The 18368-nt window shown below is 42.7% G+C and overlaps 2 protein-coding genes across 2 annotated transcripts in view; both read right to left on the bottom strand.

Moving 5' to 3' along the window:
* Positions 1 to 849: 849 nt before the first annotated feature.
* kl (klotho) lies at positions 850 to 11148 on the bottom strand. Its single transcript, XM_083986725.1, has 13 exons — positions 10336 to 11148; positions 8777 to 9207; positions 8600 to 8679; positions 8291 to 8453; positions 7305 to 7410; positions 6696 to 6845; positions 5700 to 5935; positions 4788 to 4983; positions 4461 to 4639; positions 4018 to 4125; positions 3694 to 3799; positions 3125 to 3251; positions 850 to 1923 (listed from the first exon to the last, which is right to left on the bottom strand). The coding sequence occupies exons 1-13, from the start codon at positions 11053 to 11055 to the stop codon at positions 1589 to 1591; spliced, it is 2937 nt and encodes a 978-aa protein (XP_083842851.1). The 5' UTR covers positions 11056 to 11148; the 3' UTR covers positions 850 to 1588.
* A 2491-nt stretch (positions 11149 to 13639) lies between these two features.
* The window catches only part of pds5b (PDS5 cohesin associated factor B), a 31151-nt gene continuing 26422 nt past the window's right edge, over positions 13640 to 18368 (bottom strand). Inside the window, exons 29-35 of the mRNA XM_083987452.1 lie at positions 18229 to 18291; positions 17936 to 18081; positions 17597 to 17669; positions 15899 to 16320; positions 15732 to 15812; positions 14566 to 14662; positions 13640 to 14450 (exon numbers count right to left, since the gene is read on the bottom strand). Coding sequence (XP_083843578.1) covers positions 14418 to 14450; positions 14566 to 14662; positions 15732 to 15812; positions 15899 to 16320; positions 17597 to 17669; positions 17936 to 18081; positions 18229 to 18291 — 915 coding nt within the window. The 3' untranslated portion in view covers positions 13640 to 14417. The remainder of the gene's footprint in view (positions 14451 to 14565; positions 14663 to 15731; positions 15813 to 15898; positions 16321 to 17596; positions 17670 to 17935; positions 18082 to 18228; positions 18292 to 18368) is intronic.

Here is an 18368-nt window from a genome sequence, read left to right on the forward strand (position 1 = left end):
TACCATGAACACACCCACAGAATCCTGTCAGACTTAAAGGGATAGTTCAACATTTTTGGCAAATTGGCCCATTGCCATATCCCTATAGTCATAGCAGTAGGTTTGTTACCTTCGGTGCGAGCTGCTCAGAGCTACGCTATGGAGGCTAATGGGATTTCTTGGTTTCCCTCATTGAATACACAATCCAACAACTCCAATGCTCTTGTGGACAAGTTGTGACCTGCACATTCACCACGCTATGAGATGATAACGGAACATTACGAGACAGAGTTGTTTTCGAGGTAAATTAATGCAAAGCCACTGATACGCGTTCCCGTCGGGGGCAGTTTTCAGCAAGCAGTCTCTGCATTTGCCTCGAAAACAACTCAGTCTCGTAATGTTCCGTTATCTCATAGTGTGGTGAATGTGCAGGTCACAACTTGTCCACAAGAGCGTTTTGGAGTTGTTGGAATTTGTATTTGATGAGTTTGATGAGGGAAACCAAGAAATCTCATCAGCCTCCGTAGCGTAGCTCTGAGCAGCTCGCGGCTCTGCTCCGCCGTTCTAAAAATAGCTTGCACCGACAATTAAAGGTAACGAACCTACTGCTATGACTACAGCGATTATGGCAATGGGCAATGTTGAACTATCCCTTTAATGTACAGAAACAGAACTTTTCCCCCACATCAACCGCATTGACCATCACTCCTGAGGTCATGATAATGAGGTGGTTGACAAATGCTGTTGGTTATTACAGAACATAAAGCTACAGTAAACCTCGGGATGGGGGGTTTCTAGTGCAACATTCATTGCCCAACTGGGAGAGTTGAGAGTATCTACTTTAGAGAATTAATTAATGGAGAACTGTAGTGTCTTTTTTCACCTTGTCTAAGCAGATTTATTGTCAGTTGAGCAGCAAACAGCAGATAAATATTCATCAGTCACAAAGGTGCACAAACTAGTCCGAAGAGCACATTCTGAGATGTTCTGTCCATACATACATACATACATACATACATACAGGTACAAACATGGGATTTCAGCTGTCCAACATACCTTCCATGGGTTTCTTCCTCTCGATGACCTCTCTCTTTTAGATCCTGTGGGGAAATCATCTTGGCAGCATGATGGAGTGCAGTGGAAACCCCTAATAGCTGATGCTTGACTTTCTGAACAGCACATGCTGTTACACCACAAGCTCGAGTCACCTGTTGAGCTTCTTTTGTGAGTCATCGCACTTAATAGTCCTTTTCCCTGCAGTGTTTAAAGCAAGGTTCGTCTTAGAGCTGTGGTGGAAGAAGGATTAAGTCTGGACATGAAGTTGCTATCCCACGGTCATCATCAAAAACAACTAGAGATGATCTAAAAATATAACTTTTGTCATATTTAGTTGAGTTTACAGGTGTTGAGCAGTCCTAACAAATCTACAACAACTTTATACAACATTTAATAAAAGCTGTAACATGAAATATTGGTTGATTTCATTCAAACGTCATTTAACATTAAGTTATTATAACCAGAACTATAATCAAGAGCTGACTTGAATAAATTCAGTCTGTTTTGAGTCTTTCATAAAAAAGACACAAAACAAACCCTGCAGTCACAGCCGTCAGTAACACTCCTTGTGTCTCTTGGCTGTGTAGTAGATGATGAGGCCCAGGGTGATCAGCACACCTGAACCCACCAGAGTCAGGAAGCCCACCACGGTACTCTTCACCAGCACGTGGCAGCCCAGGCAGGGCTGAGGGGAGCTGGGGCACTGCTGGGGGGCAGCCCCCAGGATGGGGAAGCCGTTGTACTGGATGATGTTGCGGTAGTTGGAGAGAGAGGCCTTGACGATGACCTCCTCGTGGACCTGGCCGTACAGGCCGAACTCCGGGTCCCTTTGGTCGCTGAGGGCGTAGGCAAAGTAACCCTTCAGGTTGACCCCGTCCAGAGTGTAGGCTGAGGAGAGAGGAGGAGGGGCTGAGCTAGTGATCAGTCTTCATTTTCATTTAATTGTGTATGTGCGGCTGAAGTGGTGGGAGGGTGTGTGACAGCAGCAGTAAAGGTAACAGTCAACCTTTGACCTCCACTATTTGTCATCTGTAGCATTTTAACATAGAATGAATTAAAATGTTTATGAAATCATAAGAAGATACAGTCAATTATAGACTGGACTTTTAACCTGTTACTGTTACATTTTCAAAACATACTGAATCTGCTACTATAGAGTACATAAAGTATGATAGAAACTATATATATTAAATTAAACTATTAAATATTTACATAGTGCTTATGTGGATATGCAGAGTCAAATAAAGTGGTAGAGAAAAGAAATATTTAACCCCCCAAACTATTTACAGTATGTAGAATGGGGGGTAATCACAAGCACTTTCATTTAGTAATTGAGTAATTTATTTTATTGTTTATATTGCATTATTGTTTGTTGGAGTTTTATCCTGGTGCTTTAAAAAAGTCTTTGTCACAATCTTCTCGAGTAATTTCACATAACTTTCAGACATTGCTATAAATAACATTATATATATAGTATAAGTATCATTATAAACATTTGCTTAATACTAAGATACCCTTAAATGCATTTAACTTGTAATTACACAACTATTTTATATAGTCTTAGAATAAAATATATTCACATTTTTTCATGTATTTATTTCCTTATCCTCCTCTCATCATAAAAGTGTTTACTAATGTTTTCCTGTGATTGGATCACAGCTGTGTGGATGGCTGCCACTCAGTGGTGACAAAGCACATTACAGCATGTATTAAAAATGACAACGTGTACAACAGTGTGACACTACGAGGCTTCAGAGGGCCGGCCAAGGTCATCGCTGTGCGACACCCAATAAACTTTACAAGGACAGGTAACTCAATAGTAAGTGGCCTTGACTCAGCAATTCAGTGCAGAGTGTGTATCTCTATGTTGATATTTTTGTGTGCTTAGTGTGTGTTCTGAGTCAGCTGACTCTTCAGAGGTCAGTGGCTTGTCTAATATTTAAGCTCTGCAGAGAGAGGCTGTGTAATGGAAGTTGTTGACTAGTAACGGGAAAACTTTAGTCACCCCTGGAGGATAAATGACTCACCACACACACGTAAGTGTAATAATAACATAGGACTCTTAGGTAAAATGTGTTTGTGCTCTCACCTTTCAGCGCCTCATTGATGTAGTTGTACAGGTAGTAGACTCTCAGGCTGTCTATGAAGTGGGCCGGGTCTTCCTGGACGCCATTGGCCATCACATAGACAGGTACATCACAGTAGTGCTCCTTCACCTGACACAGCACAGGGCCGACGTCACTGCTCTGTCATCAGCTCCAGAAATGTTTGCAGACTTTAAAAATGCTCTGCTTTGAATAGTAGTTTGAGTCTGTTCAACATATGTGTGGTCACTAAGGTTAGACTTTTTATTTTTAAAATCTACTACAACCTTCTCTCGTTTTTAAATATTCTTCTCTTTTTCTTCTTTTTATATTCTTGTATCTCTATTTATGTTATGCAAATGACCAACGGTACAGTACGTAAGAATTTCAGTGTAATTACTTGTATTATATGTGACAAATAAAGTAAACTTGAACTTAAACTTGACCTGCTGCATAGAATTACACCAGTATGAAGGATTAGGTCAATATCTATCTCTTTTTAACACTTCGCAGGAACACACAAGATGAGCCAAGTCTTTCAGAGCCTCCAAACAAACAGTGACCCAACTCTCACCCAGTTTAAGGCTTTCCTCAGGCCCCAGGGCACAACAGGCCTCGGGGACATGATCCACGTGGTGTCGATCATGTGTTGGACCTCTAGCATCGGCATGTAGGTGTACCTGCAGACATGGGGGAGAGACAGAGCCTTGTTGTGGGGTCGAATATCAGTTGAGAAATCTTACAAAAGTGGTTCAGTGGTTAAGACACATGTCACTTTGACTCAGTTTTCCTGGTCTGGAACTATTTTTACACATCATACACCTCACTCCCCCATTTCCTGTCTGTATGTCCTGTGTCTCTTTCAAAGTAAAGGTCAGAAATGACTATAATCACTTACGAGTCTTCCTTGGCATGTGTCACCAACTTGGTGCTGAAGTGACTGATGGCAAAGAAGTCGTATGTCCCTTTAACCAGCTGTCTGTCCTCCTCGTTGAAGACTGGCAGGCTGTGGAGACACACACACAGAGCAGGTAGAGATGATGTAACAGTAGTATTTAAGAAGTGCATGTTTTCCTCCATAAGTATTAATTGTGTTCCCTTAACATTAATATTAATGACACAGCGTTCATAAGCTTTCAAATTGATTTCCCGTCACCCTGACAACGATTGATTTCCATCTAATCCAGTAATGATAAAGATCATCAATAATCTACTACAGTGAAGATGTGGTGGGTTGTTGTCAGAGTTCAGGGAGGTGAGAGCAGGAAATGCTCCTCATTGACTCATGGCCGTATCCTGTACTGTACTGATGTATGAAGTATGAATGAAAAGTTTTTGTACTCGAGTGAGTTGAGCTGACGCAGCCAGCTCCTCATCCCCAGAGGATAGTCCCCGCTGCCGAAAATGGGCTCCGCGAACCAGCCGACACGGAAGTCTAAAACCCTTTTAGCCGGCTCCACATCTTCACGGCTGAATGAGAAAGCTGGTTCCACCCAGTCCATGTGCAGAGCCAGAGACACCTGGGACACACAGCACCTCAGTTTACTTTTCTAACATTTAGACTTTTGAAAACTTAAAAACTTAAAATAATTTTACCAAGACGAGAAAGAACACCACATTTAAATGAAGGTATAGGAGTAAAGAGCTCGACACTGCGGCTCTACCGACCTGTCCTCCCTGTGCATCTCTGAACTCGCTGTCGTAAGCGCGCCAGGCCAGAGCGTGCGCCCGCAGCATCTGATGACCCTCCTGGTAGCTCACCATCTCGTCGTTTGGCTCATTCAGAGTGATCCACATCTTCACATGGGCCCCGAGTTCTCTGTAGCAAAGTCGGGCGTAGTCTGCAAACGCCTCTGGAGTCTTCCTGAGAGCAGTCAAGTGTGCAAAGTTTACAGTTCTGTATTTGGATCATTTTCTAGTTTCTACTGGTCATGAAAACTCATTTTTATTTAAATGTATTCTAAATCAAATGGGGAACAGACCCCTGAGGAGGAGTAGTGAGATAGAGGGCTGAAGGAAGCACCAACTTCCTGTGACATTAAAGGGATAGTTCAACATTTAGGCAAATCGGCCCATTGCCATAATCCCTATAGTCTAAGGAGTAGGTTCCATACCATACCGTACCATAAATTGTCGGTGCAAGCTATTTTTAGAACAGCAGAGCAGAGCCGTGAGTTGCTCAGAGCTACGCTACGGAGGCTAATGGGATTTCTTGGTTTCCCTCATCAAACTCATCAAATACACAATCCAACAACTACAAAACGCTCTTGTGGACAAGTTGTGACCTGCACATTCACCACGCTATGAGATAATAACGGAACGTTGCGAGACAGAGTTGTTTTCGAGGGAAATTCATGCAAAACCGCTGATGCGCGTTCCCGTCGGGGGCAGATTTTCAGCAAGCAGTCTCTGCATTTGCCTAAGGACATAGGGATTATGGCAATGGGCCAATTTGCCAAAAACGTTGAACTATCCCTTTAAACCCTCTGCCCTGCTAAAGCATCATTTTTTTACCCCATGAAGGTGCCAAACTCCAGAGATAAAAAACAGTTTAACCCCATAATGATCACCGTGTCTGACCTGTTCAGCCACTTGTTAGCGCTGTCCAGCGGCGCCGGCAGGCTGCTGCGCTGGTGTGTGTGATGCCACAGAGTGACCACGGGCGTGACGTTGGCCTGCAGCAGCTGGCGGGTGAAGCAGTGGTAGTAGCCCAGCAGGGTGGTGTTAGGGTGAGACACGTCGCCCGTGGGCACCAGAGCCGACCAGTTCAGAGAGAAATGGAAGTGGTTTACCCCCACCTGCTGGATATCATCCACCTGAACAGAGGGAGCGCAACAAACAGGTCACAAACAATACAAATATGCTGTGATGCACTGACGGGTCTGTCAGATCAAACACTGTGACGGAGAAACAATCAACTCTCCACTTTATTGTTACAATATTATCTAAAAAATGTTGTTCTCATCATTTTTCACTGTTGCCCATGAAGTTGCAATAAAACATTTTTTTAAATCTTCTCATGAAGCGATTGTGATTTATTCTTGATAGATAAAGTGCATATCTTCTCAGAACTAGTAACTGGGACTAATTCATGCACCTGGTCAGAGGTGTTTACTGAGGTGTATAAATAGGAATAAAAAGAGGAATGTGTCTGAAAACAAATGTTTTACTTATTCCAACTTTATGGGCAGCAGCGATTTTATTTTCTATGTCTTGAATTGAAAAACACATCATGATCCCTCATTTGTCTCCCACACACGAGCAGGTTCCTGGCTGACTGAGGTTATTTTAGTTGAGGAAGCTAAAGAAAACATTTGTGTTTAACTACTATTTGATTCATTGGCTGCTGATGTTTATTTTATTTTATTTTTTATATTTACTTATTAATTAATTAATTTATTCTCCCTTTCTCTTGTTTTGTTCTCTCTTATCACAATTTATCTCTTATTTAAGTCTCTACTTTTGGCTGCTGTGTTGTGGTGTTATATGTCTTTCTTGTCTTGTGCTGTGTCATGTCTTTATGTTTGCTTTATGTTGTCACTTGTATTGCACAATAAAAAAGGAAAAAAGACGGACTTGTTGTCGGATGGAGGCGTAGTCAGCACAGTGTGTGGTTCTCCGTAAAGGCGGCGCGACGAAGCCCTCCAGCTTGGTCAGCGCTCCGTTGTTGGAGATATTCCAAAGGTAAACACTGGGGTCCGCAAACTGGCTGGGCACCGTCTCCACCTATGACAAGAAAAAAAATACACACTCACCAATGTAAACATGCACCTGCTAACCTTGTGACTCGGCTTTTACCTCATACACACAAATGCAAATATGGGCCAAATAGGGCAAATCGATATCATCAGCCGGTCCTGTGTGGTGAAGCTCTGTGAGGTTACGTGGTTTATGATTAAGAGAGGAGTCGTTGTCGTGGCTGTTTCTGAGCTGGACTTTCACCATGAAAACTGCAAAGCTTGAAATAATGAGGTTTTCACAGAATCTCTGAATCCAAGTTAATACTTAGTTAATGTTTTCACAGTGTCCTCGATTTCTAAGGAAGTATTATCAGTGTTTTCAGTGTGAGACCTCTGTCCTATGTGTCACACCTGACGCTGCACAAACAGCCCCACAGTACACACACACACTACTCCCTCACACTGTCCTCAACACCAGCACAAAACAACAGACATATAAATATACCTGTATGGAGTTGGCAGAAACCCCCCAGGCAAAATCACACGGGAAGACCCCCTGTGCTGGTCTGTTCTCTGGGAGCTCTGGGAAACCATTCCTCTGGATGACGTTCCTTTGGGAATAAGAGAAGATAAATGACCATCATTTAAATCAAATTTTTAAAAAAAATCAATCTTTATTTATAAAGCACTTTTCATACAGATAAGAAATCAAATAAAACCAAAGACTGTAGTTCTTTTACACCAGACAATTGTACACAATGTCAAAATATGTACAACAATCTTTTTAGTTCGCTAATATTTTGGTAATTGTATGTGTGTTTAAAACTAAATAAAATGTAACAATTTTTTTCCTTTTTGATTTTTACAACAGTTACTGTGAAAGTCTAAAACACCTCCGGTGACTGAGGGGAGCTGTTTTTTCTAAGTGCAACAGAGAAGCGTTCAATTATTCACCTGTGGTAGAAAAATGGAAGAACTAAGTGAAGTGACAAGTTTATCAAAAATAAATGTCGGCTGCATTTGAGTTTGAGCTCCTTTTGTGACTGTGTGGAAATAACACTCAATAATAAATAAAAAGCAGTGGTAAAGAGAGTTTTAAGAGCATCTGTCACAGTGTTACTGTCGTTGTGTGGTAGATAAACTCAGCAGGTGAAATCTCAATTATAACTAGAGGGTAACACTTTATAATAAGTAGTGTACACACTATTAAACATTAATAAATACTGAATTCTTCATTTATAATGCATGAATACTCATTAGTATGTAGTTTATAAATACAGTTAGTGCTTATCAATGAAGAGTAAAACATTTTAACTGTGTTTATAAACTACATACTAATGAGTATCCATGTGTTATTAATGATGAATTCAGTATTTAATAGTTAACTAATGCTAATAGTGTGTGATTATTATAAAGTGTTACCTACAGTATAGATTAGGCATCAGACTGTTAGGTGGATTGTTCATCCCTCGTCTCCACTCAGTCATTCACCTGTAAAAGGTGGCTGACGTCTTTGGCTCCCTCTTCATGTCCGGAGTGTTGAAGTCGACGTAGTAAAGTCCTCGTCTGATGCCGTATTCTCTGTGCCACTCGAAGCCGTCGATCAGAGACCAGGCCGTGTATCCAATAACGTTCACTCTATCGATGACAATGGCTGCATGGCAAACACAGACAGATGGCCGGCCCTGATTTAAGTCAATACTCATCTTAACTGGAGGTTCTCGAGTTCTTTTTAAGATGATTCATGCACCTGTAGGAAATGGGGAAAACTCTGGATCTTCGTGCTGAGTCATTACTCACATTTCAGGGCCTCTGCGATGAACCTCTTGAGGTAGTACATGTGTTTCGGGTCTTCTGTCTTGGTGTTGCCAAGAACATACCTGTTTGAGAAGCAGTGAGCACAAGATGTTCCACAAAGAAACCAGATACCAGATCATCATACATGTTCAGATCAACAGAGACAGCGTCTACACCTACCAACCACTCTGCACCACAAAGATGGGCGGCTTGTCGTACTCGGCGTTGACCCAGTAGAGCAGCATCCTCAGGTCCAGCTCCTCCTGCTGCCCGAACTTCAGGCTGTCGTTGATGAGCTGGAAGCTGAGAGCCGCTCCGTGAGAGAGGGCGAAGAAGTCGGCGGTTCCCCTCACCCACTCCTTCTCCTCGTGCGTGAAGGTGGGCAGCCGTGAGCCCAGCCTCTCCTTCATGCAGGGGGGGTAGTCTCCGTCCGTGAACAGAGGCCGTGCGAACCAGCCCAGGACGTGGTCCAGGGAGCACTGGCACTCCCGCAGGCTTTCCAGGCGCGTGCGACTGGGTTTGATCCAGTGAGAGGCCAGAGCCATGGACAGCTTGCCCTGCTGACGGGGCCGGTAGTGACGGTCGTAGAGATGCCAGGCTGCTGCGTGAGCCTGGAGGACGGAGAGACGGAGAAATGATGAGGAGGAGGTGAAGATGTTGTAGAGTATGGGGCGAACAGAATGGTGATGGATGGACCAGACAAAGTGTGAGGTCAAGTCATTGAATTCACACCTGTACAGCAACATAAGAGAGATGGACATCAAAATCTATAAAAACTATAACCAAAAAGATCTTTCAAAGATCAGAAGAAAAAACAAGTCTTTTGTGAATCAAATCTCTTCACTTCTTGCTTGCTAGGTACGAACCTACTCCTAAAACTATAGGAATTATGGCAATGGGCCAATTTGCCAAAATGTTGAACTATCCCTTTAAGATCCTTTTTATAAAATATTTTAAAGCTAAAACAATAAAATGTTCTTTCAAAATTCGCAGATCAGTCGTAATTATCCAAGACCATAATAATAATAAATGTTATATATAGTCTGGGGAGGTTTTGTCCAAGTGCTTATATAAACACAATAAACATTTGATAGTTTAAAACACCCTATACTGTAATTAGAGAGATCTGTCAGTGATTCTAACTTCTCCTGTTAAAATATATTGTCAGTTATTATAAGTGTGATATCATCACATTGTTTGTGTAGGCTACTTAACATACTCACTTACCTGATCTCATTAGGAATTTATCACAAAAACATTTTAAACAAAACATTAGGGGGATTTTTTTATGGAGTATTTGAACTCTTTTATTGTAACTGTATGACTGTGATTGAGGGTATAGCTTTTTATGTAATATTATCTGTATGAGTTTTGTTTTTGTGTGTATAATGCCATTCATATGTTGTATGTATGTTTTGGTTTGTGTCTGTTCTATATTGTATTGTGTTTCAGTTCTACTGTATTGTGTTTGTACTGTATTCTGTCAAGTTTTTATGATATGGACTCTTGGCCCAACTAGGCTCGAAGAGATCTACTGTAAATAAACAAATAAAAAACAGGTGCCCACTGGAGGAGTTTGAGTCAAAAATACATTAATAAACGCATTTACCTGCACAACAACCACATTAAAGCCTGTAATAATAACCAGGTTATTAAATCCTTATGTGAATGTTAAATCACCTTTTAACTCTATCATGTGAAGTCATAAATATCTCTGAGTCTGAGATTAGATGTCTCACCTTCAGCAGGTTGTGTCCCACCCGGAACGGAAGATCGGGGTCGTTTTTTATCCCGGGAGCGACCACTCCGGTGCCGTAGCCGTGCCGCGCCACCACGAACGGGTTGTCAATGGTGATCCAATACTTCACATCGTCCCCGAAGGTCTGGAAACAGAAATCGGCGTAGTCCTTGAAAATGCCCACAAGCTGCGGGTTGCTCCAGCCGCCCAGGCTCTGCTGCAGGTGGTCGGGCAGGTCCCAGTGGTAGAGCGTCACCACCGGCTCCACGCGGTTCTCCTTCAGCCTCTTGATCAGCGCGCGGTAATAGTTGGTGCCGATCTCGTTGTAACTCCCGCGCGTGCCGTTGGGGAATATCCTGGACCAGGACAGGGAGAACCTGTAGTGGCTGACCCCGAGCTGCCTGATGGCCCGGACGTCCGCGTGGATGTTGTGGTAGCTGTCGCTGCCCACGTCCCCCGTGGCCTTTCGGTTCCCACCGCGCGTAAAAGTGTCCCAGATGGAGAGCCCCTTCCCGTCCTTCTCAAACGCGCCCTCCACCTGGTACGCCGCCGTGCCCACGGCCCACATGAAGTCATTAGGGAAGGTGTCGTAGAGGAAAGCCTTGTCCCCGGGGTAGGGCAGCTTTCTGAAACGACCCCACGTCCTCAGACCCGCGTTGGGCTTCGCGGCCGCGGGAGCGAGGACGAGGAGCGAGAGGAGGACGAGCAGCGCGAGCCTCATGGCGCCTGGAGACAGCGGCCTCACACGTCCAGCTCTGACTCTGGTCTTCACTTGACCATGCTTCGAGGCTCTCGGTGGGTAAACAGCGGATTGCAGAGTGCAGCCAGCCAGCTGTGAACCCACCACACACCGCCTCTTCACATCTATCAATCATTAGCCAAAGCACCTGACGCACGAAGGTCTCCGAGCACAACATGATGTTAAGAGCCCCAAATGATCAATCTTCCACCGAGCAAGAGCGCATTAGTATCAAACCTAACTGCAGGGATGGATGAGTGTGTTTGCTGTTTCCATATTCAGATACATTTTAAAAAGAGACTTCAGAGTGACCCCAGGTGTGATCTCAGCACCAGCACCGTTATCATACATCAGCAGCTGGCGCGTAATCTCATAACTGCAGTTTAAACGCCACACGTCAAGAGCTCATCAGCATCTGTCACCGGATCAAGTCCAGCAGGGAGGAGGTCATGCAGGCGGAGGGTGATGGCCCGAGGTGGAGAGGTGGTGGGTGTGGGTGAGGGTGGGGGGCTCGAGCTACGTTACGCAAACAGCAGAGTGAGTGTACCGTGCTGCACCATGGTCACAATACTTCCTTATCTTCCTGCTTTTAGCTCGGTTGCTTGGAAACTCAGGCCTCTCAGTTTGGTCCACACAGCACCTGCAGCAAATGTCTGAGGAGGGGTCAACCTGCTGGTTGGTGTGTGTGGCATAAACTCTGGTCGAAGAACAACCACTACTAAAATGTGTAGATCTGATACTGTCTGAGAACTGTTTAGGTCACTTTTAAAACTCATTATCTGATTGTTTAGAAGATTACTTGGGGTTTTAGGTTTGTGATTAAGGAATCTTCTTTTATTTTACAAACCAAAAAGTTTAACAATTAGCTATTTAATCGATACTAAAGGCAGTTAGTTTAAGTTCTACAATTGTAAGAAAAAAACCCATCTGTAATTTAACTATTTTGTTATTCACTACCCAGATAAAAAAAAATCCCAGCATGCACCCTGTGTACACTTTTTATTGTCTGTATGCAATAAAAATGTCATCATAGTTTCAATGTGGTTTCATTTTGATATATGATGTTTCGTGGACCACATTAAGGATAAATGTAGCTGCCAGTCACAGATTGCAATAAGTAAGGCTCCTTCTTTCTCCCTATAATCAGGGTGAACCAAATACCTGCTTCTCTGTAAGTGTCACAGTGTTTGACAATTAATCAATAAAATAAATTAGGAGTCAAGGTTTCAATTTGTGTCCAAACTCTTTAACTTCTGAGACTTATGTCATTATAAGAAACCTGATTAATGTTCCACAAATTTCAGCTCTTCTTTTAATTAAACTGCCAATTGCCTACAGTCAATTATTAATAATTAATACAGTCTGTTAATTAACTATTTAAAATATTTCTTTTACATCCTGCTTGGTGAATGTGAACAGGGAGCGAGGTGAAGACAGTGGTCATTCATTGAATCTGTCTTACAGGCAGGTGGTGTATCAGACGTAGGGAAACGGTCATCTGGAGGCCGAGCAGTGAGAGGTGACGGTAAAGGTGCAGGTCATGGATCATAACCAGGGACAGGACGTGGTGCGTTGGTGTTTTTCCACCGAGCAGCTCTGCACTGGAAAGTACAGCTCTGGAGCGTGACATGCATAAACAACTTAAAGCACCACCAGTCCCCATATAGAACACAGGAAGAACACCATAAAGTGATGCGATGCAGCCGTAGAGAACAAACTGTGAGCAGACTGTGTAGTTAAACTCAGTACTGTACACTATGTATGTGCTAGTATATTAAAAAAAAAAAAAAAAATCATAAGACTGCTGAGTTTTTATTACCAGTTACCATGTGGTGTGTGCCGTGTTGTGAACAGCAACACCTCAACTTCCTGTGGGCTGCGAGGCTCTAAAACTTATAAAGGAAGCCGTCACATCTCTGCTTTTTTTTTTTGTTGCTCTTTTTGGCCTGACGACAAACACAAGATGCATCAAATTCATTACTCCTGTACAGTGGTGATTCATTTTTTGACACTCTAATGAATAATTAGCAATTAATTGTACTTCGAAGGAAACTAGCATCAAACATCACACCGACTATGTAAAATATGAGATAAAGCAGAATATGTAGCATTTTCACAATTAATGAAATTAATAGTCAGTATGTAAACTCAAACAGCCTGGTTTCAATGTGCTACTGATGTTATTTAATACATAAAAACAAACAGAGAAGCTGCTCAATACTGGACCGTTTCTAACTTAACTCATTTGAAAAAAACTAAACTAAATTAAACTGCCTGCTCCTGGTGGTGAATAAAATGTTTTAAACAGTTTAAGTCAAGTTATAAAAGAGAAGTGTTACCTGCAGGGCGACTCCAGTAGAAACAATCTAAACTAATCTCAGCTGACTTGAACACTGAACTGGAGGTGGTTTTGTGACACCACCTCTCCTGCCTGACCTGCCTGTTGACAAGGACGAGTGCACAGCTTCATCCAGGACTTCAAAGTGAAATAAAGAGAGATGGAGCGTGTCAGGTTTTATAGAGAATTATATTGATACAACGGAGGATCTGACTGGGTGGATGTGAAGCCAGGTTAATCAGCAGTGACAAAACACTACAACCACAGCTGCTCATGACTTCTGTCTACCAGTGAATACAAACCTAAAAAGGAGACGCACACTACAATCTTTCCCAGAGGCCACTCTACGTTTGGGGACAGGTTCCTGACTTTTTTTTTTTTTTCTTAATTTTTCAGTACATGGTAAAAAAAAAAAAAAAAGAAAAAAAAAAGTATTAATATACAGAGCTGTAAACAAAAAATGTTTCTTTTTAAGTAAAATGACACAATTAACGCCACAAAAAAAGATAATGGTTAATCTCTTTCCGTTTTTAAAAGTGGGACACAGGGGGAGATTGATAAGCAATACTGCTTTATGGGAGCACTTTAATAATAATAATAATAATATTGGTGGGTAAAGGCTTTACAGCATCCCCCCAGTCAGCATCAAACACAACAACAGAACATGAAACAGACATAAGAGACTATTTACAAGAGTGAGCTTTTTTTTGTGTGTGTTTGTTTTTCTGTTAAAATTATTTCTACTTAATGTGGCGAACATCATCACAATGCAACACAATGCAACAAACCACAGCTGATGATACAGATGTACGGATGTAGTGTGCATGTGGTATATGCAAGTGTGTGGATTTGTGTAACAGTAGGGAGCGTCGGCGTATGAAAAGTTTTAAAAAGTTCAATGTCCATATTTTTTTTTTCCTACGTCAATCCTCCACGACTTCAGAGCAGACACGGTGTCTCCTTTTGTCCTCCATCATTTTTTTTTTTCAAATTTTTCTTTTTTAGCTCATCTTCTTCGCCCGGCTGCCTTCTTGCGACCCTGGAGAGAAAACATGGAAAATAAAATAAATGTGAAGTGAAACTCTGGTTCCTCTCCTGTCTGCAAATTGGGTTGGTTACAGATCCACAATTCCCTCATGTGACTCTTTCTGCACCTTCGGTGTTGGCTCGTCCTCCTGCTCTTCCTCCTCCTCCTCCTCTTCTTCCTCAGAGTCTTCTTTAGCAGCTGCTGCCTTCGATCGCCCACCACGGCTGGAAAACACAGAGAGGAAACACACTGAGTCAGAATGTCTCAACATATGACAGGAAGACGTCAGTCAATGTCGAAACCACACGTGGACTGAACAGATAAAGCCTGACTCATCATAACTGAGGGCGGTGACACTAATAAATCCATATTAAAAATGCTTAAAAAAAACCAAACATTTTTGGGGATACTGTTTTTTAGGTCTTCATTTAATGTTAGCCATAATATAATTTAAATAATGTATTTCAATTAAAATAAATTGAATAAATAAAGACATGAAATGTTTCATTCTGTGTGTAATGTATGTATTAGTTTCACTTTTTGAATTGAATTACTTTCACTCATTATCTACTCACCCTCATGTCGACTAAGAGCTGTGAGAATTTTCAGAGTCCTCCGTGCCTTCTCTGAGTTACGGGGGGGGGGTCCGCGCAGCAGTATTTTTCCATATAATGGTTGTCAATGGATACCAACTTTCTTCGTCCAAAAAGACACACCAAAAAACATCCAAATACCTCCATACTGCTCGTCTGTAATGTCCCTCTGGTATTGAAGCCCCGACATGAGAAATTGTTCCGCCGGTCAGTGCAAATCACGCGAGATTTGCACTGACACAGGAAGAGCAGTGAACCGAGACACTGGGAGCTTCCGCTACAAACAAGCTTAAAATATAGACTTATTTAATTTTTTTCGAACAATTTCTCATGTCGGGGCTTCAGTACAAGAGGGACATTACAGACGAGCAGTATGGAGGTATTTGGATGTTTTTTGGTGTGTCTTTTTGTTACAAAGACAGTTGGTATCCATTGACAACCATTATATGCACAAATACTGCTGCGCGGACCCCCCCGTAACTCAGAGAAGGAACGGAGGACACTGAAAATTCTCGCAGCTCTTAGTCGACATGAGGGTGAGTAGATAATGAGTGAAATTTGAATTTTGGGTGAACTATCCCTTTAAGAAAACTAATGCTAGGCACAACATTATGTTTCATCACAATCATTATTGTTACACCTTCACTGTGACTGAGTGATGCGTGATGGAGTTTGTTACAAATATATCAAAGCTCCTTACGCTGGTTTCTTGGCGGCTGGCTGAGCTGATTTGGGTGGACGTCCTCTCCTCTTCTGTGGCGTGGACTCTGCTGACTCCGGCCTGTCGGAGGCAAAGAGCAAACAGAGTCAAAGTGAATCCTGCTGACAGATCGTCGGCGTCGGCAGCAGATATTTCGTGGAGCTTACCCTTGTGATCGCCGCGGCGTCCGGGCTGGCCTTCCTCCCTTGGGTTTCACCTCCGTATTTTCACTGCTCCCGTCGTCTTCTTCCTCCTCCTCCTCTGCTGCTTCCTCCTCGGCCCTTTCCTCTTCCTCTTCCTCCTCCTCCTCCTCGTCCTCTGGTGGGGGGGCGGCCTTCTTCCGCCCCCTCTTCCCCTTGGCAGGCGTGTCCTGACTGGGGGTGGCGTTTTTCGGTGGCCGGCCCCTGCGTCCTTTTTTCGGCGGGCTGTTCTGCTCGTCCTCTGGCCGGTTGTCCTCGTCCCACTGGTCCTCCGTCTCGGCGGCGGCGGTCGTGTTGGCTGCCGCCTTCTTGCGTCCGCGCTTTGGCTTGCTGTCCTGGTCGTCGCTGGACGCCACGCCCCGTTTGCGGCCGCGGGGCTTTTCAATGTCCTGTAGAGTAGATATGAAACAACATGGAAACGATGTGTTTAACATCCTCTATCTCATCCCACAATGCAATTAACAAGTGGCAACTTCCATGTTGACGTCCAGTGAAACAACTGAAACTTTCATCTTCCATATTGTTGGACTTTAAAATACAAAGGACCACCACTATGGAACAATTAATCTGCATTGTTGAAATCAATATCTACACTGTCAAGTTTGTAAAAAAAACTAACAAAAACTGAAAATCATTCTTTAGCAAACATTTGTAGCGCTGTATTGGATCTTTCAATCTTTATCTTTCATTTTTTTATGTAAATTAAATTTTTTTCCCTCTTATTTTTAACGTAATGAATTTCTGTATTATCAAGTTTTTCTGACTTTGAAGACGACCATTGCTGTTTTTACATAGGAGGTATTTTCATAAGCCTTTTTTGGCTTCCTCCTCTCCTTCACAATGTTTAATGTCATTAATTTCATTGTTTTTTGTAGGTTATATAATGCGCAAATAAACTAAAACACATGTACAATTTATTTTTGGAAAGCAGATCCCTTCCAGGAGGAGGGAGGAGCTGCTAAACCATATTGATGCAGAACAAAACACGGAGCAAAGGAGCAGCAGCAGCAGCAGCAGCTCTGGAGCTGTTATTAATGATAGTTTACACAAAGTGTACTTGCAAATCCAATCTTGACTAAAATCCAGCTGGTGTTTGCGCAGCAGAATCAAAACACAGAGACACGAGAGTTTATGACCGGCAACTCTTAACAGGATCATAGCAACACGCCCCTCTCAGCTTGTCTTAGCTACTGTGTCATTTCAGATCATGTTCTTGGTTTATTTGCGCACTCGCGCTGCAGGACAGATTAGGAACATATCAGTTTGACATTAATCAACTGTTTCTGCAAATTTGCCACCGAGATCTGATTTTATACAAAAGCCATTTCATTTTTGCTTTTTTCCTGCAGCTGGTTCCACTTGTCAAAACTAAATTACACCGATACAAAGGAAATCAAGCTTCACTTCCTACGAATGGGGTTGTGACAATAATAATCATTTCCGATGATCTTTCTAATCGAGAAGAGGAACATTTTCTAAAATGATTATAGCTGAGAGACTGTGACAACCACAGATATCCTGTTGTTTTCAGGATGACTGCAGGAGCCGTGATCATTAGTCTTTTAGATACGACGGCCGCACAGTTGTTCATTTTATTCTCATTCACATTCTCGGGGGGCCGTTGCACAGTCGATATTGTACGTGGACATAAAGAGGTTTTAATACCTTGTCAGTGCTGTCGGCTCTCTTTAGGCTGATGTCCTCGTTTTCACTGTGATCCATTTCTGTGCTGTCGAGCCTGGAACATAACCATTATTAATTATTACCATTATATACTTAGAAATCAGATAAACAACTCAAGGTGACGAGATACAAAAGCCACGTCTTTCTGTTTCTTGTGTGGTGTGAGCATCAGTGAACAGCTTTCTTCATTTTCCAGAGTAGGTTCAGACATCAGACTCAGATCTAAAGTGTTTGTTTACAGCCCATCAAGAGGATAAAGGCTTGTTGTTATCAGGGTGTGAACTTGTGTGTGTGTGGGCATTACAGTTCCATGTCTTGTACCTGGTCTTGCTGCGCTGTGGGGAGCCTGGATTGGACGAGGAGTCGTCATTGCTGGCGGTCTCCATACGAGAAGCTTTGCTCTGGAGCTGTTTCCCCGCCGTCGACAGTGGCTTGTTTACTGCACCCAAAACGTTAGCTGACTTAGGCTTGAGGAGCGAGAAAGAGAGAGAGAGAGAGAGAGAGAGAGAGAGAGAGAGAGAAAGAGAGAGAGATGACAAGAGGTGAGTTGTTCCATGCAACAAACAGAGGCAGTGATTAGAAAATACTTTGATGCAGCTGTCGACTCAACTTACCTTTCCTGGTGTGAAGAATGACTTCATCTCTGGCGGGAGATAATTTTTTGTGTTGCTGAAATTCTGAAAGAGAGCAGTTTTTGTGTGTCAGAGAGCTTGTTTGTTTGACAGAATAACAATTACGGAAAAAAACAACAAAA

This window comes from Trachurus trachurus, assembly GCF_905171665.1.
Source record: "Trachurus trachurus genome assembly, chromosome: 14".
NCBI classification, from domain to species: Eukaryota; Metazoa; Chordata; class Actinopteri; order Carangiformes; family Carangidae; genus Trachurus; species Trachurus trachurus.